General features: G+C 44.6%; 1 protein-coding gene across 1 annotated transcript in view; it reads left to right on the plus strand.

Annotated features, from left to right (window-relative positions):
* Positions 1-10,054, plus strand: part of LOC141476642 (Golgi phosphoprotein 3-like) — a 60,523-nt gene extending 50,469 nt beyond the window's left edge. Inside the window, exons 3-4 of the mRNA XM_074165424.1 lie at positions 5,810-5,924; positions 8,161-10,054. Of these exons, the coding sequence (XP_074021525.1) occupies positions 5,810-5,924; positions 8,161-8,585 (540 nt within the window). The 3' untranslated portion in view covers positions 8,586-10,054. The remainder of the gene's footprint in view (positions 1-5,809; positions 5,925-8,160) is intronic.
* Positions 10,055-27,190: the final 17,136 nt, after the last annotated feature.

Here is a 27,190-nt window from a genome sequence, read left to right on the forward strand (position 1 = left end):
GCTTTGGAGTCCTCAGCACAGGAAGGACATGGACCTGTTGGAACGGGTCCAGCGGAGGGCCACAAAAATGATCAGAGGGCTGGAGCACCTCCCCTATGAAGACAGGCTGAGAGAGCTGGGGTTGTTCAGCCTGGAGAAGAGAAGGCTCCGGGGACAACTTATAGTAGCCTTCCAGTACCTAAAGGGGGCCTACAGGAGAGCTGGAGAGGGACTCTTTATTAGGAAGTGTAGTGACAGGACAAGGGGTAGTGGTTTTAAACTGAAAGAGGGGAGATTTAGATTAGATATTAGGAAGACATTCTTTCCTGTGAGGGTGGTGAGGCACTGGAACAGGTTGCCCAGGGAAGTTGTGGATGCCCCATCCCTGGAAGTGTTTAAGGCCAGGCTGGATGGGGCTTTGAGCAACCTGCTCTAGTGAGAGGTGTCCCTGCCCATGGCAGGGGGGTTGGAACTTGATGATCTTTAAGGTCCCTTCCAACTCTAACCATTCTGTGATTCTATTCTATGATTCTGTAATTGCAGAATTTCATCTATTATGCCAGACTCTCAAGGCAGAAAAGATGGTATGAAAATCATTGTGTTTCATGTCCATGGGTAGCATGTCCATCTTGAAGAGTTTAGAGGATACCACTTGATGAAGCTAGATCAGGTTTCATCACCTCCACTTTATCTTGAAAAATACTTATTGAACACTGTTAGTATTATATAACAACATCATACACCTCAGGACTGAGTATTCTTACTGAGGGTTAAATTTCCTTGAGGTACACATTGAACTTCTCCATTCTTCAGCATCACCCACCAAGTATATCTGGGTCCCTAGAGCCAAAACAGTCCCATGAATGGGTTTGCCTCTGCCTGAGGCAGGAAAAACCCAAACAGTTTTCCCCAACATATTCCTGTCATGCACCACAGGGACTTTATCCCCTTCTACAGTATGTAAAAGGTCTGATTGAGCAGGACCAGCTCGATTGATGGATCCCCTGGTGTTAACTAACAAGGTAGCTTGTGCTAAATGCTTGTCCCAATTTTTAAAGGATCCACCACCCATCGCTTTCAGGGTGGTTTTTAATAGTCCATTGTATCGCTCAATTTTTCCAGAAGCTGGTGCATGATAGGGGATATGATATACCCACTCAATACCATCTTCTTTGGCCCAATTACTTATAAGATTGTTTTTGAAGTGAGTCCCATTGTCAGACTCAATTCTCTCTGGAGTACCATGTCGCCACAAGACTTGATTCTCAAGGCCCAGGATGGTATTGCGGGCAGTGGCATGGGGCACGGCATAGGTTTCCAACCATGTGGTGCTCCCTTCCACCATTTTCAGCACATAGCGGTTACCCTTGGGAGTTTGAGTGTGATGTAGTCAATTTGCCAGGCCTCTCCATACTTATATTTTAACCATCATCTCCCATACCACAAAGGTTTTAACCTTTTAGCTTGCTTGATTTCAGCACATTTCACAGTTGAGGATAACCTGCGCAATAGCGTCCATGGTTATATCCACACTTCAGTCACAGGCCCATTTATATGTTGCATCTCTTCCTTGATGGCCTGAAGTGTCATCGGCTCACCGAGCTAAAAACAGTTCACCTTTATTTTCCCAGTCCAAATCTGTTTGGAAAATCTTAGCAGCCTGATCCACTTGCTGATTATTTCCATGTTCCTCAGTGGCCCGACTCATGGGTACGTGGGCATCTACAAGGTGTACCTTTATGACTAGTTTCCCTAGTCAGTCAGCAATATCTTGCCACAATTCATCAGACCAGATGGGTTTAGCTCTGTGCTGCCAGTTGCTCTTCTTCCACTGCTTTAATCACCCCCACCAGAGCATTTGCCACCATCCATGAGTTAGTATAGACATAGAGTAATGGCCACTTTTCTTGTTCAATGTCTAAGGCCAGATGAATGGCTTTTACCTCTGCAAATTGACTCATCACCTTCTCCTTCAGCAGCTTCTGTGACTTGTGTAGGACTCCACAGAGCAGCTTTCCACTTTCGATGCTTTCCTACAATACGACAATACCCATCAGTGAACAGAGCATATTGTTTCTCATTACCTGAGAGTTCATTATATGGTGAGGCTTCCTCAGCATGAGTCACTGGTGGCATTCCAGAATCTTTACCTTCCAGCCAGTTTGTAATCAGTTCTACCATTCCTGGGTAATTTGGGTTTCCTATTAGAGCCCACTGTGTGATTAAGGCAACCCACATAACTCCAGGTAGCATCAGTGGCATGATGAGTAGAAGGACCTTCACCCTTGAACATCCAGCCCAGTACTGGTAATTGGGGCACCAGGAGGAGCTCTGCTTCAGTACCAATTACTTCTGAAGCAGCTATGACTCCTTCGTATGCTGCCAAGATTCCTTTCTCAGTTGGAGTATAGTTGGCCTGGGAGCCTTTGTATCCTCAACTCCAAAATACTAGGGGTCAACCTCAAGTCTCCCCTGGTGCTTTCTGCCATAGGCTCCAGGTAGGGCCATTGTCCCCGGCTGCAGTATAGAGCCCATTTTTAATGTCCCGTCCTGTTTGGACTGGCCCAAGTGCTACTGCACGCACAATCTCTTGTTTAATTTGCTCGAAGGCCTGTCATTTCTCAGGACCCCATGTAAAATCATTTTTCTTTCGAGTCACTTCATAGAGAGGTCTCACAATCTGACTATAACCTGGAATATGCATTCTCCAGAAACCCACAATGCCTAAAAAGGCTGGTGAAAGCAAACTGTGGCCTGCACTCTGCTGCTAAAGGAATAGAGAAAAAGGCATTAGCAATGTCATTTGTATCATACCACTTGGCTGCCTTCGACTCCAGTTCATATTGCAGTTCTAGCATGTCTGGCACAGCAGCACTCAGTGGGGGTGTGACTTCATTCAGGCCACAACAGTCTACTGTTAATCTCCAGTCTCCACCAGACTTTCATGCTGGCCTATAGGGCTGTTAAAGGGGGAGCAAGTCTTGCTGGTCTCTCCTTGGGTTTCTAGCCGACAAATCAGGTTCTGGATGGGAATCGGGGAGTCTGGGTTGGTGCAATACTGTCATCAATGCACCATGGCAGTAGCGATTGGCACCTGCTGTTCTTTAACCTTCAGCAGTCCCACCACAGAAGGGTCATCTGAAAGGCCAGGTAAGGTAGACAGCTGTGTAACACCCTCAGTCTCTACAGCTGCTATACCAAAAGCCCATTGATACCCTTTTGGGTCTTTGAAATACCCTCTCTTGAGGCAGTCTATGCCAAGGATGCACGGAGCATCTGGGCCAGTCAAAGTGGGGTGCTTCTCCCATTTATTCCCAGTTAGGCTCACTTCGGCCTCCAGTACAGTCAGTTCTTGAGACCCACCTGTCACTCCAGAAATAGTAAGAGATTTTGCCCCTTTATGATTCGATGGCAATAGGCTACACTGTGCACCTGTGTCCACCAGGGTTTTATACTTTTGTGGCTCTAATGTGCCAGGCCATCGAATCCACACAGTCCAATGAACTCACTTCTCCCTCTCCTCCTCCTGGCTGGAAGCAGGGCACCTCTGATGTTGAGGGCAACCTCTGCAATTAGCAGATGGGTTCCTACCCGGACGGGGGAACCACTTAAAATGGACTGGAGCAGCCACCCTGCTGCAAAAATTGTTTCTTCTATCTGCTTTACCTTGCAACCCAAGCACTTGTGCCTGTAGGGCTGGGGTAGGTTTTTTTACCCCACTTCCTCATGTCCTCTCCATAGTTCAGAGGCAAAGCCACAGGAAATCTTGGAGCAGGTTCCGTTTGTCTTGAATTGGTTTTGTAGGAGGGCATTTTTTCTTAACGACAGCGACGAGGGTCCATTCAGGGGAAGAGTGGGATTCTTTCTCTATCACGGAGAGTTTTTCAAACAATTTATCATTTGTCTTAGCTGTTTTCTCATTTTGCTCAGCTATTGTCTTGGTGATTTCCTCTATTTTCTCAGTCATTTTTTCCACAGCTGCCACAGTGAGGGGATGAGAGAGACTTTTTTCATACTGCCGTACCCTGTTAGCCACTTCATTTACAGTTGGTACATCAGCATCAGATCCTCCCCAAATCATTGTTGACAATGTATGGGAAAACATCAACGGTTCACTCTGCACAAACTTCTTCAACAAAGATTGTTTACATGGTATTTCATCAGGGTCTACATTCACTTGCCAGTCACTGTAAACCACCTCTTGCACAGTCAGTTCCCTCAGGTACTTGATACCATTTTCTATGCTGGCCCATTTGCTTGGACAGCATTTGATACCATCCTTAAAGGGATACCTGCCCTTTACAGCAGATAGCAGTCACCTCCAGAGACTGCGAGTGTTTGACTTTCTCCCAATCTTTTTATTTATACCTCCATCTTTGGCCAGGTTTCCCAACTGCTTAGCTTCTCTGCCTTCTAAATCTATGGAATTAGCCCCATTGTGCCAGCATCAGAGCAACCAGGAGATAAGCGTCTCCCCTTTATGATGACTAAAGTCCTTCCTTATATTTTGCAAATCCTTCATAGAGAAGGATTTAATGATTACCTCTGCATCTGAGTCTTCCTCCTATGTTGACGCTGCCCGAGAAGGACCCTCTCCTGGAACCGCATTGTAAGAGGTAGGGGAACGAGCTGCTTTCCTTTTCTGCTTTCTGGTCACTGGGGCAACTTGTACTAGTTCTGATGGAATTTGAGTACCAGGTAGGGGGGTCGCTTGGGGAGTGGTTTGTGCCTGTGCCAGCAGTGAATTGGTCTGTGGGATTTGAGTAACAGCAACATGTCACACAACACCCACTCCTGCACCAATCACAGAATCGCATGGGGTTGGAAGGGACCTCTGGAGATCATCTAGTCCAACCCCCCTGCCAAAGCAGGTCCACCTAGAGCAGGTTGCACAGGAACTTGTGGGGGTTATCGGTATGTATGTATTTTGCTTTATATGTATATTTTAACTGTTAGTGAATGGAATGTAGTGTTGCTGGTTAAGGCGTTCTTCAGAACTGTAAAACTTATACATGTTTTCTTGAACCGATTTTTATCTATCAACATATGGAAGAAGAAAATCAGTTTTTCTGCTTTTTCACTTTCTAATTGTTTTTCAATTTTATATGCCTTAATTGTTTAACTGCAGTGTTCTGAATAAATTTACTTAGAGCAGTAATATTGATTGCTGTCAGAGGGGAATTTAACACTGTATTATACTTTGTTTGGGGGAGAAAGCAAAGGATCTGGCCAGGTTGGTGGATTATTTTCCTTAAAAAAAATTAGGTATTAAGCATAGAATCATAGAATTGTCCAGATTGGAAGGGACCTTTAAGATCATCTAGTCCAACCATCAACCTAACTTTGATTTAAAAACAAACAAACAACAGCAACAACAAAAAACCAATGAAAAAAAAACCCATCACTAAACCATGTCACTAAGCACCATGTCAACCCGTCTTTTGAATACCTCCAGGGATGGCTCCTCAACTGCTTCCCTGGGCAGCCCATTCCAATGCTTAATAACCCTTTCAGTGGAAACATTTTTCCTAATATCTGAACCTCCCCTGGCGCAATTTGAGCATGTTATTAATACTATAGTTTTAGTTAATTAAGGTTAATTTAGGTTATAGGTGACTTAAGACCTAACATAGCTTTGTAATCAAAATCCTAAATAGTTTTTGTTTAATAGCTAGGTATTTTTTTAATTTGCATATTCTTAGAGAAGATTCCTCACTCCTTAAAATTTTCCTTGGTTCTAATAACAAGTAGTTTTTTCCAATTTTTATTGTTAGATGTTTATGGTAAATGAATTAAGTCAAAATACTGATTGTGTTTTATTCTGTCCTAGGTGATTTGCAAGTCAGATGCTCCTACAGGGGATGTTCTGCTTGATGAAGCTCTGAAACATATCAAAGAGACCCAATCTCCTGAAACAGTACAAAATTGGATTGAACTGCTTAGTGGTAAGCCTTGAACATAATGTATTTGATTTCCTTCCCCCCCCCCCCCAATAAAGCTTATTATCTGGCATCACTAGAGATTATACTGTAAGATTTTGGGGGAGGTAGTATGCAAAAAAGTTAATTAGTCTGCTCTCCAGAGTAGTTTCTTGTTGATTGTAGCTTTTAATCAAATATAAGTAATTGTTGCTTTTGATTTAATTTGGTACAGAAAGGATCTAGATGGAAGTGTCAGAGGACATCTCTACTCTGTGGAAGAGGTGTCTTCCATTGACTCCGAAGTAAATCAGGACTGTGCCCTGGAAACATAACTACCTTTCTCTGTAATTGGAAATGAGGGTTAGTGGAAGTTTGGAGTATAGCCATATGGATTCAGTTTTCAGATCTTTTGATAAAGAAAGGAGATAAGGAGCTCACTGTTCAGATGTAAAAATTGAGGGTAATTTGGCTGTTAATCATAAAGAAACGATAAAGAGTCAGGATTTCTTTCTATTTTTTCCATTAACTGAAGAAATGTATTTTCAAATATTAGATACTTCTAGTTGTCCAAAGTATTCAAGATGAGTACTTTTGCACACAGCTCTTCCTGTAAAACTAATAAATTGTTGCTCAAAAAATAAAATGTTACTTAAATTTTGTCTTTACAATTGCAATTAACACTTTTCATATACCTCGCCAACATTTGTTATCTCAGGCTGCATAAATTAAACTGAAATTAACAATGACCATCTTCTAACATGTAGTGCTTTTATCGGGTTTTTGTGGTTTGTTTTGTGTTTTTTTTGTTTTTGTTTTTTCTGTAGCCAAAACTCATCACTTAAGGTTTGTCTGTTTTTTTACAAAACACACAAAATGTAGCTTCCCTGCAGTAGATCAGAGCTATACTTAGCTGTTCAAACAGTGCAGGAAAAAAAATCCCTGTTTTGTCAACAATATGACTTTGGGAGGTGTAGGGGTTAATGAGACTTGAAGTTGTCTATCTAAATCTATTTGTTATTTGTAACAACAGATAAGTAAGAGTTTCAAAAATGAACAAAATTTCTCCAGCTTTCTCTGTCCTCTTGTTTTTGTTACATTCTTCCCATTCGTCCTGTCCCACCTGAAGCAGCCTTCCTTGCATACTCGCATATAGTTCATACTCGGTGCCCTTGCCCTCCCTTCTTGCTCCTTGACTGTCAGGTAGAGCAGGGAGAGAGGAGAACAAAGCAGCGCCTGTCATTAGGGGGCACGGCTGCTGCGTAGCCTTGCAGTTTAGTTTTTGCTCAGCTCTCCTTCACTTCTACAGCCTGCAAAAACAATTATTTTTTTTCTTGTCCCGAATACATAACTTGTGCTGACATTTCATCTTCTCTCACAGTGCGGAGCACATCAAGTTAGTACTGATTCAAAAGAGGTCAACTAATGAATGAACAATGTTGTGGGTTTTTCTTGAGCTAGGATAAGGTTTTCCTGACCCTGCTAAGCTTTGGCTCTGGGAAGACAGTTATCATCAGTGCTGTGGCTGAGACTCAGATCAAAAATTTTTACTTACACATGGGTATTTAATTACTAGTTCTTGGATGGTATTAGGGTTCTTTGTGTTTCCCATGGTTTAGAGAACTTCCCTTTGAAGAAAAATATTTTGGTGTTTTGTTTTGGGTTTCTGATAAACTCTCTTAGAATTTTGCTTTAGGGCCTGATCCTGGAAAATAGCTACTCTATCCATAATTATCAGTGATGTGAAGAATGCTGCTTGAAGTTAGTGTTCAAAGCCATCATGGAAATATAAGGACGTTTAAGATGATGTTTGCCAGGCTGATCTTTTTTATAAGATAGCCTCTAAGGGAAACAAGTATAGGGAATACAGAAGTTTGGATCAAAATTCCAGGTCTTCCTGTAGATGTAACAAACAAAAATCTGTCTGTTTGAACAAGCAAGTGCCTGTGTAATTGAGGAGATTGGTCACAAGGTGTCACCACAGTACTGATTTTTTTTTTTTATTAACGTATAGCCACATCCACCTAGTCATCCACACATTCATCCATGTGAAACGCTGCAAGGAGATGACTTTTTGTTGTTGTGTGGGATAGCTTTATTCATGGTCAAGCTGGGGAATCACATTCAATGAGAATGTGATTCCTACAGGGACTTGTGGAATTTTCTACGCGGTTGGTGTCACCTCATTTGTTTACTTGGAATCACTGTAATAGTACAGCTTAAACTTTGCCTCATTCTTGGCTTTTTTGCTTGTTTTTTTTAGGTGAAACATGGAACCCATTGAAGTTGCACTACCAATTGCGAAATGTCCGTGAACGGTTAGCTAAAAATCTAGTGGAAAAAGGTGTACTGACAACAGAGAAACAGAACTTCCTTCTTTTTGACATGACTACGCACCCTCTCACCAACAACAATATCAAACAGCGCCTCATCAAGAAGGTTCAAGAAGCAGTTCTTGACAAATGGGTGAATGACCCTCACCGCATGGACAAGCGCTTGCTGGCACTTGTTTATTTAGCCCATGCTTCTGATGTTCTGGAGAATGCTTTTGCCCCCCTTTTGGATGAGCAGTATGATTTAGCCACAAAAAGAGTGCGGCAGCTTCTGGATTTAGACCCTGAGATTGAATGTATGAAAGCCAACACGAGTGAGGTTCTGTGGGCAGTTGTAGCAGCTTTCACAAAATAACTGCATTCAGACTGAAGTGTTCTCTCTTCTTTCATGTAAACCAGTTGTTTCTCTTCTATTGACTATTCATGTTTTCTGTTATTTGTACCTTCTCACATGATGAATCAGCTCTTGTTTAATGGGAATTGTAAGTGGTGTATTCCCTTCTTCTCTGTGTATCTGTATACAGGATTCTGCTGGTACAAGAGACCTTCCTGTTTAAAACCAACAGAAAAAGGTTTTACTGCCATATTGGCATTCTATTTCCTATTCAGTTTGAGTTATCTGAAATACTTTGTTTAATCTATTTTTCATCTTACTATTATTGAAGTGGTTTAACATGGAAAGTACCTCAAAGAGGAAATGTGCATGCAGTTGGACTACTAGTCTCAGCTGACACAGATGTGTGTATGCATCAGTACTTCTGCAGTATAATTCAAACAAAGGCCTTTTAAAATCACCAAAGCTCCATGTTGAAGTGTCTGTCAGGACATTTTATACACAGACGTTGTTTCAATTATATCTAACAAAATTACTTTAAAAGCAGAAATGCCATTAAGCAGCCTTGTCTTCATCTTTTCATTAGAACGATAGCTGAGTTGTAAGGCTAGTGTAGAAAGGTTCAATTGTTTAATAAACCATTTCTGGGATGGGATACGTTCCATTATATTGTGTATATATAGTTCAAAGTGTATATTAACAACTGCTCCATCTTAGTATTTTGCAACATCTACTGAGTTGTACACCTAGTGCCCCTTATTTGCTATCTGCCATTGCCATTTGATGGAAAGAAAGGCCTCCTATAAAGAGCATGTATGTGAAATCTGTGTCTACAGTGTTTGTCATCCAGGAATTCTCAGTCTATGCATTTGATAATTAGTGTATACAAAGAGACCAGTTTCTAACATCGTTTGTACACCCCCCCCCCCCCCCCGTAAAAGAGGCTTGTGATCAGTACAATTCTTGAGTGCAGTTTTTAATTTTGTTTGTACACAAATTAATGTGTATCTTAAACCTCATAATCTATTTTACACTTTAAAAACAAAAAGTCAGTCCTAGCAGGTATTGCATGTAAATGGTTAGCAAATAATGACTGCAGTTCAGATAATTAAAATTTCTGTAATGGGATGCTCTGCTATATTTTAATTTTTTATATACAATTATGCTGATTAGCAGACTATTGTAAAAAAAATATAAAAATTTGGGTTTTTTAAATTTATTGCCTCTTTGCCACTGCTTGTTATCTCCCATTGGTTTCACAGTGTAAATATTATGCATTGAACATATTAAGCATTGATTTATTTTTAATTTTTTTTTCCTCATAACAATGAAGATTTATAGTGGGGTTTACAGGTGTTTAGAAACTTTTTTTTGGTTATTATTCAGAGCAAGAATACTAAATGGTATATAACTGTAGAGTTAAGGGATCCCTTAATCTGTGTACTAGCTTTTTACCTACAGTAAATAAAATATGATCTTAAAAGTGCCTGAAACAGACCAAGCATGTAATTTTTATTTTTTTTGTTGCTAATTAGAAAGGTTTTATTGCTTAACTGAAAGCTTTAGTTAATATCCTTCTTATTAGAAAGGGAGAGTTTATATTAAGTAGATCAAACTGACCTAATCAGCAGTGTCACTCAGATCTGCAGGATTCATGGCTGAGACAGACTGAGTTAGCTTATGATTGTGCAGCTGTGCCTGCCATGGGTAGACCTCTTCTATCTTGAGCACAACTCTACAGCCTCATCTGTGACTGGACTTCCAATTTTGCACTTCATTTTAAATCATTTAGATGTTAAGTAGTTGACTTTAAAATACAACTTAAATTCATCATACCTATATAAACTTTTTTAATGAAGATTTTTAAAATATGGTCCTTAACATTTAGTGGCACACTGTTCTTTCCTAGAATCATAGAATGGTTAGAGTTGGAAGGGACCTTAAAGATCATCGAGTTCCAACCCCCCTGCCATGGGCAGGGACACCTCCACTAGAGCAGGTTGCTCCAAGCCCCATCCAGCCTGGTCTTAAACACTTCCAGGGATGGGGCATCCACAACTTCCCTGGGCAACCTGTTCCAGTGCCTCACCACCCTCACAGGAAAGAATGTCTTCCTAATATCTAATCTAAATCTCCCCTCTTTCAGTTTAAAACCACTACCCCTTGTCCTGTCACTACACTTCCTAATAAAGAGTCCCTCTCCAGCTCTCCTGTAGGCCCCCTTTAGGTACTGGAAGGCTGCTATGAGGTCTCCCCGGAGCCTTCTCTTCTCCAGGCTGAACAACCCCAGCTCTCTCAGCCTGTCTTCATAGGGGAGGTGCTCCAGCCCTCTGATCATTTTTGTGGCCCTCCACTGGACCCGTTCCAACAGGTCCATGTCCTTCCTGTGCTGAGGACTCCAAAGCTGGACACAGTATTCCAGGTGGGGTCTCACCAGAGCAGAGTAGAGGGGCAGAATCACCTCTCTGGACCTGCTGGCCACACTTCTTTTGATGCAGCCCAGGATGGGGTTGGCTTTCTGGGCTGCCAGTGCACATTGCCAGCTCATGTTGAGCTTCTCATCCACCAACACCCCCAAGTCCTTCTCCTCAGGGCTGCCCTCCAGCCATTCTCCGCCCAACCTGTATTTGTGCCCGGGATTGCCGTGACCCAGATGCAGGTCCTTGCATCTTCAGACCTTTCAGTTCTTAAATTGTGTTTCTTTAGAAAAATTAAATTAAAAGTATATTGTAAGGTATTTCAAACATTGGTTTACAAATAAAGAGATGAACAGTGTTCTCCCAGTTGTAAGATACTGCGTTTAAAACTTTTAGGAGCTTGGGCATGAACTTTTGACATTTTCTTTTAAACATTTTCAAAACGTGATTGCTTTAAGTGGAGGAAAAATGAAAGTTGCTGTGTTGCTCTTATATTTGACAGCTTACAGAATACTTCTTGTACTTGATAGTATATGCTAACTCACTGCTCTCATTGTCTCCCTCTCCTGTGATCTGTTTTCTCATTTTCTGTTGCTCTCAGGAGAGAAAAGTAATTAGGTGAAAAAGTCAGAAAAAATAGTGGAGTATTCAGGAGCAAGTTGAGTGCACAAAACTTAAAATGGCTTTGAAAATCTAAGCTGCTTGAAACATGCTTCAGACTGAAAGTATATTTCGTAGTTCCTTTTCTGTCCTCTCATCTTCATTCTGTCAGTATTTTTCATGTTCCTTCTGGTTTTGTGTTACATTGTGGAGGATATTGGGTTTTTGTCACCCTTACAGCCAACATGGTTTAAAAAAGCCTCACTCTTCTTTAATCCCTTCCAGAGAGAGGGTTTGTTGTTTTGTTTTGGGTTGAGGTTTGGTTTTTGGTTTTTTGTTGTTTTTTTTTTCACCTAGAAGATAACTGCCTACAGTATTTAACAGCTTTGTTTTGCTTAAAGATAAAAAAAGCTGTCTGTGATGGGGAGAGTTTGTATTGGGCGTATCAAAGAACTTTGATGAAAGTAACAAAGGGTTTGTGAAGAGTGACAGTATCTATCTTGCTATGCCACCTGGCATAAACCTGGATGCGTGGGGGAAATAGATGAGCTTTTGGAGTCTTGAGTCCTATGTTGTGCTTTAAAAAATCCCAAAACCTCATGAGTTCTACCAGACCTGATATCTAACAAAGAAGGTAAGTTTGGTAGGTTAACAGGGGCTGATTTAGCAAACGTCCTTGCCTTCATTGCTATTTCAGGTTCTAATAAAATGATTAAATATGGGAGACTGCTTTGTTATGCTGAGATTCAGGTATCCTTCTTCCTATTTGCTGCTACTGCAGCTCACAGAGTTCTGGAGACCTAGTTTTAAGACAGTTTTGGCTGCTCTGAGTCCTCAGCTCTCAATAGCTGCTTAAAGTGAAGATTGCTATCATAGCTTGAACTTGAACCTGTGCCTCAAGGAAGAACATATGTTATTCAGGGACTCATTCTTTTAAAACAAACTTTCAAGTTAATGTCAAAAACATGATTCTGAAAGATAAATCCACATTATATATATATAATTTTACAGTCCTTGAGATTTACGTTCTCCTCTCCTGTGTTTCTAGAGATGATGTTACAGTGCTCCTATATGGGATGTTAGTGAAACCTGTGCACCATACATGATGCTTTAGAGGCAAAAGTTGCATAAATTGGCTATAAAAGGCTGGTGACTGAGTGCTCATGTGTTCATGCCCATTTCTCCTACAAAGTGAAGATATGTATTAACTAATGTGTTCTCTGTGAACTGGACTGGATCTGTACCGAAGCAAAATAAAGCACCCTTTCAAACTATGAGCTGCAAATGGTTACTGTGTATCACATGCATGCAATATTTAAAGGAACTTTTTTAATTTTCTAAGTAATTTCCAATTTTTCTTGAGTCTCTGGTCTTCACCAGTTTGGGAAACAGAACTTTAAGATCAAAGCCTCAGTTCTGCCTAAACTGGGCTTCAGGCACTTCGGGTAGTCAAAGCCTGTTATATCCTAGTTTCCCCTATTGCGTCCATCTATTCTTCTATATGGAAGGGAGTTTCCAGATTCACAGAAGTACAAATTTCTCGAAAAAGTAACTTGTTCTGTGGTAATGCTTAATGTATACAACAGCTTAATTACTTAGCATCTCATTTCCTGTCAAAGGCTTTGTAAGTGTCAAATATAAAGTGTGATTTCAGGTGTGTGTAAGAGGTGGCCTTCTTGGGTAGGAGGGGAGGATCTTTGCGTGGTCAGAGCTACTGCCTGTGTTAATCTTTGAATAAGATCTGGAGTTTCCTCCCATTGGGTCTCATTTTCTCCTGCCTACAAAGCAGCAGTGCAAAGCCTATGAAAAGCCAATGGTAAGAAATGCCTTCTGACTCAGGAGAAGAAAGAGCTTCTGTAGAAACAGTGAGAAGAAAAGCTGGCTCCTAAGACAGCAGAAAAGAATAAGGAAAGAAATGCTAATGAGTAGCAGCCTTTGGCTTTTTTCCCCCTACCTTTCTGTACTTCCAAACAATTTGCTGTTTCAGTTTTTTTCTCTCTTGACTTTGATCCCTGGTCTTCTCTGTTTCTTCTCATTTCCCTTGATGAATTCTTTCATGCTCATGAACAATCTGTACTGATTTCATGGAATCATGGAATTGTCAGAGTTGGAAAGGACATTCCAATTCCAAGGAAGCATCCACCTGACTTCTTTAAACATTTACTTTCACAGAAGCTTTGGAGACTGAAGGTTTATCAATAACTGGAAAAAGGGAGTGTAGTAGTGGGAGAGAAATAACGCATGACCTCAGAGTTTTTTTAACAAGTTGTACCTGAAAACTAAAATGGGTTCAAAAAGGATCATCTCTACACTCATGTGCTTGCTCTACAGCACACTATTTTCAGTGTGAACTGTTAGGAACTATGGCTTTGTCCACCTTCATTTCTAGATAAGAACTGAGCATATACTATACTGCACCAGAAGAGTTGCCAGGACCAACAAGGCCTACCCCCTATTTAAAAACCACCTCCACGAGGAACAAGAGGCAGGTTGTAGTTGTAGGTGACTCTCTTCTGAGGGGAACAAAGGGTCCAATATGCCGGGCAGACCCTCTTCCTAAGGAAGTCTGCTGCCTCCCTGAGTCAGGGACATCACTAGGAAACTTCCCAGTCTGGTTTGGCCCTCGGACTACTACCTGCTGTTGCTCTTTCACATGGGTGGCGATGAGGTGGCAACACATAGCACAAGAGTAATCAAAAGAGACTTCAGGGCCTTGAGAAGGTTAATAAGGGAATCTGGGATGCAGGTTATCTTCTCTTCTCCCAGTTATAAGCAGTGACTCTGAAAGAAACAGATGTGTGCAGTCTGTAAATACATGGCTCCATGGCTGGCATCACTGCCACAGTTTTGGGTTTTTTGACAATGGGATGGCCTACACAGCACCAGGCTTGTGGCGTCGGATGGTGTTCATCTTTCTGAAAGGGTGTTCGCTCATGAGCTAGCGGGGCTCATTGACCAAGCTTTAAACTAGGCTTGTTGGGGGAGGGGGATATTACCTGGCTTGCTCGTGACAAGCCAAAGGATGATGCTCCAAGGTCTGAGGGATGGGTCACTAGCGAAGGCCCTCAACATGTTGCTCTGAGATGTGCTGGGTATGCTGCAGCACACTCAAAGTCTTATAGGGATGAGCCAGGGGCTCCTGAGGCAAAAGGAACCGGGGAGTCACAGGTAAAACACCTCAAAGGAAGGCCACCTGAAGAACAGCATGAAGGAAATGCAGCCACTCCAGCCAGTAAGTCAGCTTCAACGGGGACTCAAATGCCTCTATGCAAATGCACGTAGCATGGGGAACAAACGAGGAGTTAGAGACGTGCACACACCTCTAGGGCTATGATGCTAGTGCTTGTGGGTAAAAGACATATTCATCAATCACCTGGAGGAGGGGACAGAGTGTATCCTCAGCAAGTTTGCTGATGATACCAAACTGGGAGGGCTGGCCGACACTCCAGAGGGCTGTGCCGCCATCCAGCGTGACCTGGACAGGCTGGAGAGCTGGGCAGAGAAGAACCTAATGAGGTTCAACAAGGGCAAGTGTAGGGTCCTGCACCTGGGGAGGAAGAACCCCAGGCACCAATATAGGTTAGGGGTGGACCTGTTGGAAAGCACTTCTGAGGAGAAGGATCTGGGGGTCCTGGTGGATAGCAAACTATCCATGAGCCAGCAATGTGCCCTTGTTGCCAAGAGGGCCAATGGAATCCTGGGCTGCATAGGGAAGAGTGTGGCCAGTAGGTGGAGGGAGGTCATTCTCCCCCTCTGCTCTGCACTGGTGAGGCCACAACTGGAATACTGCGTCCAGTTCTGGGCTCCCCAGTTTGAGAGAGACAGGGAACTACTGGAGAGAGTCTGGCGTAGGGCAACAAAGATGATTGAGGGATTGGAGCATCTCCCTTATGAAGAAAGGCTGAGAGAGCTGGGACTCTTTAGCCTGGAGAAGAGAAGGCTGAGGGGAGACCTTATTAATGCGTATCTAAAGGATGGGTTGAAGGAAGATGGAGCCGGACTCTTTTCAGTGGTTGCCAGTGAGAGGACAAGGGGCAACAGGCACAAGCTGGAACATAGGAAGTTCCATTCAAATATGAGGAAAAACTTCTTTCCGGTGAGGGTGCCAGAGCCCTGGAACAGGCTGCCCAGGGAGGGTGTGGAGTCCCCTTCTCTGGAGATCTTCAAGACCCGCCTGGATGCAGTCCTAAGTAATGTGCTCTGGGCAACCCTGCTTCAGCAGGGGAGTTGGACTAGAGGATCTCTATGGTCCCTTCCAACTCTGACAATTCCGTGATTTCTTCTTAGATATTTCTAGGGAAGCAACCCTAGTAACCAGATATGGACAGGGTGTGAAACTACCTCTTTAAAGTTTATGTGCCTGAGATTATGCGGTCATTTGCTGTGGGAGGCCAAGTGGGACACTGATTTATTGTTGTTTTCTGTGAGGGTGACGTGGATCAACTCAGCACATCAAGGATGGGGCTCTTACCTTGCTGAATTGGTTTGTTTTTCACAGATATGGAATTCTTCTAGTTAAACCAGATGTTTCCCTCATGGAAGAAAGGTAGGAACCCTTACTTGGTAATCCAGTTTGTTCTTCAGAAACTTTTGCTCTCAGGGTTGCATAGCAAACTGAGTAAAAGCAACAAAGTGAGGATGGGTTTTTGTGGTAATGGGGAATGCAAATTCCTATACAAAGACAGTGTTTAAAAAGCATTTGATAGATTTTATTCATTATTGTTTCTTGAATTGCTATAAAGCCTTGCTATCCTGTGGAATGAGAACTGGCTAATATACTTAATTTAGGGAGTCACAATAATGGTCAAGGTTGTCCACTGAACTCAGTAAGGCAGGGTCTCAGCACAGGTGCTAGGTGCCTCTCCAGGTTTCTCCCTACTGGTCTCATGGGAGAAGAGGAAAATAAACCCAGCACTGCATGTCTCCCGGGCTAGAGAGGATGTTTCTGGTCCAAGAATTTTTTTTTTATGTGTATGGACATAATATAACTGCAGCACTTTCAGAACCTGACTGTTTGTTCCTTTGTCATGGTTTGGGCCAGGTTGGCCAGTGACAAGACAACAGATGCTCTCCTCCACCTCTCGCTCTAAGGAGAGGAAGAAGAGAGATAAAGAGAGTTATGAATTTAGAAAAAATGAAACTACTTAAATGAAATATTAAAAATAAAATAAAAATGAACTAAAGAAAAAAGATACAATATATATATTTAAAACCATATCAAGTTTCCAGGAAGATGTCACCAGCAGGCACTGGGGAAGTCCCAGAATGAACTCAGCGACATGGAAACTGGATTCCAGACCTCAATTCAGGAACCTACAGATTGGGATCAAAGGTAGACAAACTGTCAGGGTCCTCCTCAGACAACAGCCATTGAAGAAGCCAAGCCATTAAAAAAACTGCTGAATAAAAAGCCCAAACCTTTTGATGCCTCAGCTTTTACACTGAGCATGGCAGATGGGATGGAATACCCTATTGGTCAGTTTGGGTCACCTGTCCTGTCTACTCTTACCCACAGGTGTGACCCCTCCATGGGGTAAACAACCAAGTCAGCTGACCCTGGTTGCTACAGCAACAAGTATAAGCAAGAGCCTCTTTCACTGAACAGAAAGTTGGCCCTGCTCCACCCCAAACCAGGACATTCTTACACATGTAAATGTTCGTCTGGCTTTGCAGTCTTACCCTGTTAGTGTTTTCCTTCTTACATCTAGGGCAGCAGTTCCCCTTCTCTTCTTCTCTACTTTCCCAGTCCATCTTTTCTACTGTGGTTAATTGTGACTGATAGTGAGAATGAAGCATGTAGGGCAGCCAGCTGATTTATTATTATTTTTTTTGTCTTTTAAGAAAAGGATTTAAATGTTATCCTGGAAAAGATCGATCTTCCAGCTTTCACAGAGCTTCCTTGAAGTTACTGATGATACTGAATTAATAAGAATTGCAAACCCAAGTGATGTCAAGAGAGAATCTCATGGATGAGAGAGCGCTAATGGTAGACATGCAGCACAGTGTTTTCAGACACAAAAATCATAGGATGCTTTTGAGAAAAGAATTACCTTGGATATAGATTCTGGCACAGTGGAAGTTAGCTAAAATATCACTTTGCTATGAGAGATATTAGCAAAAAGTGCCACAGCCTGGATTTGCAGGCAGAGGGGGGAAGCTGTCTATGTGGTGCAGCTAGGGTATTGGTTTTGGTTCCAAGTATTGGGGAATCTTTTTAAGTGACTCAAATTTTATCACTAGAGTCTGCAAAATGAAGCTGGAATTGGAAAACAGGCTTTCTCACAGAAGTCTTGCTGTGCCGACCCTGCAGCTTGTGTGCTCCAAAGAGCTTGGAAATGAAATGAGCAAAAACAGTTCTAAGACTAAAATAGTCTCTGCAAAATTGCCTCCCAGGGAGCTGAAGGACATCTGCCTCTGGGAACCCCTTTGCTGATGTTCCCAAATGTGATCCTAGCTGTACTTCAAGGAGCACTATAGATTGCTGGCCAGTTACTGAATGTGATTGGGTGATGGGACAGAGAATGTAATGCAGAAATGTTGAAGCACTTTCCTACCCCTTTATGCACCTAAAACCACTGGCTGCATAGTGTTCACTTTGGGTGGAAAATTATTTCTTTCACTTTTTTCCTCTCTTTCAGCTGCTTGGAGATACTGCGAAGTACAGAGCTGACAGGCTGGATATGTGAGTAGATGTGGATCACTGTTGCTGGAAGTGGGAAGCCTGAACTGCAGAGACTTTATACATGTAGACTGTTATCTGGTTCCCTTCAGGGAGAACTTTATGGCTATGGACAGGCCTATCCAAAGGATGATTGGATGCAAATTTAGACAGTGTTTCTCACTGCTTCTTTCTCTCTCCAATTTCAAAGAAAGTCATGACTTTTTTTTTCTTTTTTTTAAATGTTGGCACCAGGAACAGCTGGCAAAGTATGTGGAGTGACTGGAAAGAGCAGCAGTTGTCATACAGAAAGGTGAGCACTGGGGCGGGAGAGTCCCTCAACTCTGATCTCAGATCAGGGCAAGGAAAAATCTTTTCTCCAGTCCCTGCTCCATCTTTGCAGATGACAGAAAGGCAGGCCAGGCACCATCTCCATATCAAGGCCTTGTGGAGTCAGAGTGCATATTGCAGATGCTCACCTTCTCAGTGCTCATCCTCAATCAGGGAGAGCCATCAGGCAGTGTGAGCCTTGGAAAGGGAAAGCATGTGCATAGGAGAACTGAGCTGAGCAGGGCAAGCATATGATTTGGCTGTGTCCTGAGGTCTGGTTAACCACCCTCAGGAGTGAGGGCTTGTTTGTGAGCTGAGGAGAGGGAAAAGAAGATGAGTGAAGCAGATCTCATTCCTACTTTTAGAAGGCAGAAGGGGGTGAGGTTTCATTTCAGTTTGATTTTATTCTTTCCTTTCCAGGTAGTGTCTGCTCTGGCAACCTGTTTCTCCAGAGCAGGCACTCTGGGAATTTTGGTACTTTCCTCTGCACAGGCTCCATGACCACTGTGCAACCAGGAGGAGGGGGCTTTCACCCTTCCTGGTCCCTCTCTGTTGTACTTCTATATGGGTTGCTGCACTGCTGAATGTCGTGGTTTCGGCCGAATTTACCAAAACCAGACTGACATATGGCCCTTCCCCCCCCCCTTCTCCCCCCCTAAAAGAGGAGAGAGGAGGAGAAAGAGATAAGGAGATTCGGAAGTTTAGAATGAACTAAACTACTTTAATGAAGAATTAATATTAAAAATAAAAATAAAGAAAAAATAATGAAATAGATACAATATATACAAAACCGTATCAAGCTCCCAGGATGACAGTCACGTCACCGGCAGGCACTGGGGAAGTCCCAGACTGGACTCGGTGACGAATGGGAACTGGATTCCAGCTCTGGAGTCAGGAACACACGGATCGGGATCAAAGGCAGATGAACAGACAGAGTCCTCTCTGGACGTCGGCCATCACAGGAAGGGCTGACCCTTTGATCCCTCAGCCTTTATACTGAGCATGGGGCAGATGGGATGGAATACCCCAGTTGGTCAGGTTTGGGTCACCTGTCCTGTCCACTCCTCCCCACCGATGTGACCCCTCTACGTTTTTTCCGTTTCCGACCCTCTAAGGGGGCAAATAACGAAATTGGCTGCCCTTGGTTGTTATAGCAATAAGGATAAGCAAGGGCCTCCCTGCATATCGTTCCTTGGCATGGAGCACAAACATTGGGCTTATCACTCCGAGAACAAGCCGTTTCCTCCACAATATGCCGTTAATTTCAGAGAGTTAGAGGAGGCCTAGCTAGGATGTAAAGTTACAGAACAGAAAATTGGTTCAGTTTAACTTCAAACCGGGACACTGAAGCATCTGAGCAACTTCCAGCTATGCACCACACAGTATGACAAACATCAGACTGTCACATGCTGTGCCTTGTTTTCATCTGTGGGGAAGATGTGTGGGTAGTGGGGAATGAGAGGGTGCAGCTTTCAGTTCATGTGCTTTATTACCTGGTAAAGTAGGTGGGATAAAGCAATGTCTCTAATGCTCCTGATGAACCCTGTGATGGTTGCTTATGGGAAATGTTATCCTGTGGGCTGATGCCAAGGAAATACTGTCTACTGCACAGAAGAGCTTTGCTTTTATTGAGTAGTGTCTGAAGGGTACCAGGGAGATAGATGGTTAACAGAGGCCCTTCTGTGAGACTTTGTTTTTTATGCATCCTGTGCCTTGGAATTACAGATGAGAACATAGATCTGTAATTTTTTATTTTTTTAAAATCTGTGATCTGGCAGCTTAGTGAGTAGAAGACGGTTCTCATAATTTTGACTACCTGCTCACAGTAGAGTCTACATTGCTCTTCATTAATGTGGTTCAGGTATTGAGGGCTCTGCACTAGTTGAAGGAATATAATCCAGTGTGTTTCCCTCAGGGAGTGACAAAGGCACATTCAGCATTTTTTTCTAGCCACAGCTTTTCACAGAATCACAGAATGATATGGAGTTCAAAGGGACCTTTGGAGATCATCTAGTCCAACCCCCCTGCCAAAGCAGGTTCACCTAGAGCAGGCTGCACAGGAATGTGTCCAGGCAGGTTTTGAATGTCTCCAGAGACGGAGACTCCACCACCTCTCTGGGCAGCCTGTTCCAGTGCTCTGCCACCCTCAAAGTAAAGAAGTTCCTCCTCATGGTTAGATGGGACATCCTATGTTCAAGTTTGTGCCCATTTCCTCTTGTCCTGTCACTGGGCACCACTGAAAAAAGACTGGACCCATCCTCTTGACAGCCACCCTTTAAGTATTTATAAGCATTGATCAGATTCCCCCTCAGTCTTCTCTTCTCCAGACTAAAAAGACCCAAGTCCCTCAGCCTTTCCTCATAAGAGAGATGTTCTAGGCCCCTAATCATCTTTGTAGACCTCTGCTGTACCCTCTCCAGCAGTTCCCTGTCCTTCTTTAACTGGAGAGCCCAGAATCAGACACAGTACTCCAGATGGGGCCTCACCAGGGCAGAGTAGAGGGGCAGGATAACCTCCCTCCACCTGCTGGCCACACTCTTCCTGATGCACCCCAGGATGCCATTGGCCTTCCTGGCCACAAGGGCACATTCCTGGCTCATGGTCATCCTGTTGTCCACCAGGACTCCCAGGTCTTTTTCCTCAGAGGAGCTCTCCAGCAGGTCAGCCCCCACCCTGTACTGGTGCATGGGGTTATTCCTCCCCAGGTGCAGCACCCTACACTTGCCCTTGTTGAATTTCATCAGGTTCCTCTCTGCCCAACTCTCCAGCCTGTCCAGGTCTCGCTGTATGGTGGCACAGCCTTCTGGTGTGTCAGCCACCCCTCCCAGTTTTGTGTCATCAGCAAACTTGCTGAGGGTACGTTCCATCCCTTCATCCAGGTCATTGATGAATATATTGAAGAGGACCGGACCCAGTACTGACCCCTGGGGAACACCACTTGTTACGGACCTCCAACTAGATTCTGTGCCACTAATCACGACCCTCTGAGCTCTGCCTTTCAGCCAGTTTTCAATCCACCTCGCTGTCCATTCATCTAACCCATACTTCCTAAGCTTACCTATGAGGATGCTGTGGGAGATGGTGTCAAAAGCCTTGCTGAAGTCAAGGTAGACAACATCCACCACCCTCCCCTCATCTATCCATCCAGTCATGCCATCATAGAAGGCTATCAGGTTAGTCAGACATGATTTCCCCTTGGTGAATCTGTGTTGACTACTTCTGATAGCTTTCTTTTCCTCCAGATGCTTTGAGATGATGCCCAGAACCAGCCATTTCATCATCTTTCCAGGGATGGAGGTGAGGCTGACTGGCCTGTAGTTTCCTGGGTCCTCCTTCTTGCCCTTTTTGAAGACTGGAGTGACATTGGCTTTCCTCCAGTCCTCGGGCACCTCACCTGTTCTCCAGGACCTTTCAAAGATGATGGAGAGAGGCCCAGCAATGACTTCTGCCAGCTCCCTCAGCACTCGTGGGTGCATCCCATCAGGACCCATGGACTTGCGGGTATCCAGTTTACTTAACTGTTCTCTAACTTGATCTTCCTCCACCAAGGGGAAGTCTTCCTTCATCCAGACTTTCTCTGTTTCCTCCGAAGTGCGGGACTCCTGAGGGCTGGCCTGAGCAGTAAAGGCTGAAGCAAAGGCGGCATTCAGCAACTCCGCCTTCTCTGCATCCTCTGTTTTAAGGTAATTAACAAGGTAACAATTTAAAGATAATTATTTTATATATATATAAAAAATTAACACTTTTAAGATAATTAACAGGTCCCCACCTGTGTTTTGTCCAAAGATCCAAGAATGCAGGAGAGGAACTAGCGCCTGGAAGACAAAATTCTCTGAATTCAAATATAGGCTAGCCATGAACACTTCACAATGAAGGACATAGCAGGTTCTCTGCCTGCAGATCCTTCCCAAAGATACTGAATATTAAATACTTTTTAAGTCGTGTTTCCTGTTGCTGGATTTAAGTCTCTGTACAGCAGTGTAAGCTCAGCCTCATATAACAGAGCAGCCAGAGCAATCCGAAATTGCACTGGTGATTTGCAGTCACCTTTAGCCTGGAGCAAGGCAGATGACAGGCACAAAGTGGTACTTTATTGGGCAGAGAAGGGGAAGACCTCCTTCCAGCAGGAAGTTTAGAGAGCCAGAGTGGTATAATCCAAGTTGGTGTTTTCCAAGGCACTGGGCTTAATTTATGCTGAGCACCACTACCCCACAGCATCCTGACTTCTTCTGTCAGCCCTGGAGCATAGGAAATGCACATGTACACATCCTCCTCATCTCAGTGATGCTTTGTAATGTGCTCTGTGCTGGAAGGCAGCTGTTGCTATTGCACTAGTCAGACTGCTGGAGCAGGTTTGGAGCAGCCCTGATTGGAGAGGCTTTGGCTGAGAGTATCGTGCCTTCTCAGCATGCTAATGCACCAGCAAGCCTGAGTCTGGAAACCTCTAGCTGGGAACACGTGGGGCTGATGCTGGCCTCCCTGTGGACTGGTAGCACGTGAGATAAGTTGGGAATCCCTGCACAGAGGCAGCTGCTCACTGTCTACTGAAAAGCTCATTCTTGCTTCCAGGGAAGCTGAAAATTTGCTGATTGACAAGCCTTTGGGTTGCTTCCTTGTTCAGATCAGCCAGAGCCAACCAGGCTATACCCTGACATACAGGTAATGAGCCTTGCAGGGAAGGAGAAAGAAGGTCCTAAACTGAGCTATGTATGGCTGGAGGAGTTAATCTCCTCCACGGAGCGGTCCATTGAGGATGATGCTCAGCCTCTCCTGTTGTGGGTGCCTGAGACAGTTTGGAGTAGCAGACAGGACACTGCAGAGTCTGTCTCTTGTCAAAAACTAGATCTGTTTGTGGGTGGGGTGCTGTGGCTCCAAAGCATGCAGGATGCAAGTCCTGCTTGGGCTGAGCTATATGACTGAGTGGGCAAATCGGGTTGGAAGAAGCATTGACTGGAGCAGAGGAGATGAGTCTAGAGGAGGGCCTGAGGACAGGCAATCAAAGTGCTACAAGGGCATAGTCTTTGTACAGCATCAAGAGAGGGGTAGGGCAGAGTTGTAATGTAGACAACAGGCATGGGAGGCAATATAGTCTGCTGGGGATTGGATCCAGCTGCCAGGATTCTCCTGCCCCGTCACTGACTTTGGGGAAAATGCTGAACCTCCAGCACCTATTAGCACAGCATGTGTCACTCCAGGATGGAGCATCTCCTGCATCTTTGTGATATTTGTTACTGTGGCTCCTGGCCTCTTGAGACAGCAAGTGCAGAAAGCAATGACTGGGTCCTGGAGAGATGCTGTGGCCCCATGCCATGACTATTTCTGTCTGTCCGCCTCCCCAGGGGTGAAGGCTACTGCAGACGCTACATGAGCGAGATACAGCCCAATGCATGCTATGTCATCCTGGGGAAAGACTGGGCTCACACCTCGCTCACTGAAATGGTTCAGTATTATCAGACTGTGGGTGTCCAGCCCTTCATGGAGATACTGACTCTACCCTGTGGGCAGGTGAATGTTGAGGATCTGCAGCAGGAAAAGGGGATGGGGCATGGACTGTGTCCTGAGCTGATAGAGTCACTGTGGCAGCATCTCTCTTGGGGGTGACCCATTCTGGCCAAGCAGCTTGGCCTCTTCTGCACACACTGGGGAACACTACTAGCTGGGCACTGGGGAGTCTTGGGGTAGGGGAGAGGCCCTGGTGGGTGGGTGACACTTCCCTGCCCCCTGAATGTCAGCAGTGGTCACAGCTGGGTATTCCTCTTTGTGCTATTTGGGGTGTGTGGAGGGTCTGCAAGCTACTGCTGAATCTGCTCTTCCCTCCCTCAGAAAAGCAGTGAGAGTTTGGATTATGAAGACCTGGAGTGCCTCAGGCTGGGTCCACCAGTGGCCGAGGAGGAGACCCCTCCAGAGTAGCAACCCTGCCCCTCCAGGCCTCCCGCCGGCAGACCCACTCTGCAGTCAGGAGCAGCCACAGTTCTCAGACATGTGTGGTTCAGGAGAACCAAGAATTGCCAAGAGCAACAGAGCCTGGACAAGGGCAGGACAAAGCCAAGCCCAGGCAAGGAGGGAGGCAGCCAGCGGGCCTTCCCTCGCCTCCACTCTTCCATATGCCTGGCGATGCAGGAAATAAATACAGCAGGTGAGCTGGGGCAGCTCTAGCCTTCCAGTGCATATCCTCTTCTGCAGCCCTGCCACCCATGACTGCAGTGGGACATATGGAGCTGCCCTGCCCAGGGACAGGAGAGAGGAGGCTTCCACAAGTGTGGAAGAGTGTGGCTAGTAGGTCGAGGGAAGTCATTCTCCCCCTCTACTCTGCACTGGTGAGGCCACAACTGGAATACTGCATCCAGTTCTGGGCTCCCCAATTCAAGAGGGACAGGGAACTACTGGAAAGAGTCCAGTGAAGGGCAACAAAGATGATTCAAGGATTGGAGCATCTCCCTTATGAAGAAAGGCTGAGAGAGCTGGGACTCTTTAGTCTGGAGAAGAGAAGGCTGAGGGGAGACCTTATTAATGCTTACAAGTATCTAAAGGGTGGGTTGAAGGAGGAGGGAGCCAGACTCTTTTCAGTGGTTGCCAGTGAGAGGACGAGGGGCAACGGGCACAAGCTGGAACATAGGAGGTTCCACTCAAATATGAGAAAAAACTTCTTCACAGTGAGGGTGACAGAGCCCTGGAACAGGCTGCCCAGGGAGGGTGTGGAGTCCCCTTCTTTGGAGATTTTCAAGACCCGCCTGGATGCAATCCTGAGTAACATGCTCTAACATGCTTTAGGCAATCCTGCTTCAGCAGGGGAGTTGGACTAGATGATCTCTATGGTCCCTTCCAACTCTAAAAAATTCAGTGAAATTCAGTGAAGTACCTCTTGGTTTTCTAGCTCCTGAGTCACAGGTTTTACTCAGCGGTCTTGGGATCAAGACTGTGCTCATTGAAAGTGCCAGGCTGGGAGAGACCCTGGGAGAGGCTCACTGAGATGTCCAAAGAAAAGTCCACAACACAAGGGGCTGTGATGTGGCCAGCCACCCAGTCAGTGCTCCGCTAATGCTATCTCTCTGCTTCTCACTGCAGTTCTCTTCCACTCCTTTGAATGGTTCCTGTATGGAGCTGCAGTTGAGCACTCAGCATTGAGGACGTACAGCCCAAGTGACATGGTAAGAGGAGACAATACACAGGAGGGCAGACAGCAATTGCAGCTTCCCAGGGAAATGGAGGAGCAAAGGGGCTCTTCCCCTCCTACCTGCTCCATCTGGAGCATCTCTTGGCTGCCAACTATCTAGAAATAGAGCAGGAAAAACAGAGCAACTGCCAGATGTGGGTGTGTGCTCTCCTTGTTTTTCCCCCTCTTCCCCCATCCCCAACCCCAGCTCCTGCTCGGACCATGGCCATCACAACATCAGTTGCGATAAGTTGCACCTGGACTTTGGGGGATGGCTGGCAACACAGCCAAAACACCATCTGGAGTGGGGACCTAGATATTTTGTTCCCATGAGAATACGACTATAGGTCAATTATCTTACTCTATAAATAGTGGACAGCCCAAGAGCCCTTTGAGCTCTCCTGTATGGCAGCGGGCTGCACACCAGGATCTCCCCTTTTGTGAGGACACTCGCTCAAGGTTCTACTCCTCGAGGTTGAGAGCTTCCTTGCCGCAACAGATTCTCAGTAAGTGACTAAGAGCATGCTAAACTTTGAAATCTTAGCTAAGTAATATAAAGGATTGATTGTGTATATATATATAATCCTTTAGACATAAACCGTTGACCAAGTCTGGCACTAGGACTGGATCCAGCCGCACCCAGACTCCTCTCTGAGAAGGAGTTTAGAAAGCAAGGGGGTCCTTTCTGAGCCTCGTGATTCAACAGGAGGGTCTCCCTGACAGCTTGTCTGACCCTGTGCAGTAAATAACCAAGTGTACCTTGCCATCGAATCTCATAAAACACTGTCGCATTTACTACTAATTTTGTTAAATCACTGTTTCACCTTAATAAATATTTCACTACTTCTCTCTTACGAGTGAAGTTAATCACTCCGCCTGCGACACCAGATTCTCATTCCAGGACTGCAAAGAGATCAGGAAAAATAGGAACAATCAGTATAAGGTTGGGTTCCTAGCACCTGTGGTGCACAGTGTGCTTGAAGCTCACAGTTTGTTAAAGGCTGCAATTCAGAGGCCTGGGGCTGAAAGGATGAGTTCTATCAGAAAGCATATCTGCACAGTACAATAGTCAGTTGCAGTGGCTTAATGTTGTGGAGAAAGGCACATATCAGAAGTAGGTGCTAGGCAGAGAGCCCTGGGGGGGGGGGGGGGCGGGGTGGTGGGTAGCAGAGGCAATGAGATGAAGGCAAGACTGAGAACATAAGAAAAGGCAGCAGTCTGTGAGGATTTTAAATAAGGACTTTAAACAAGGTCTCAGCAGCTGGAGACACAGCTGATTACTGAGGCTGTAATATACTGGTTGTGTTATAGGAGTATGTTATGGTCTCAGAAAACCCATAACAATTTATTGTCATTTAGACAATTATTCTATCAGCCGATGACCCCTCCCCACCCGGAAAGGGGAATCTGGGAAAGCAAGGAAACACGAGGGTTGAAATATAAATAGATTTAATAGGCTAAGACTAAA

The sequence above is a fragment of the Numenius arquata genome, chromosome W (genome assembly GCF_964106895.1).
Source record: "Numenius arquata chromosome W, bNumArq3.hap1.1, whole genome shotgun sequence".
In the NCBI taxonomy this organism is placed as follows: Eukaryota; Metazoa; Chordata; class Aves; order Charadriiformes; family Scolopacidae; genus Numenius; species Numenius arquata.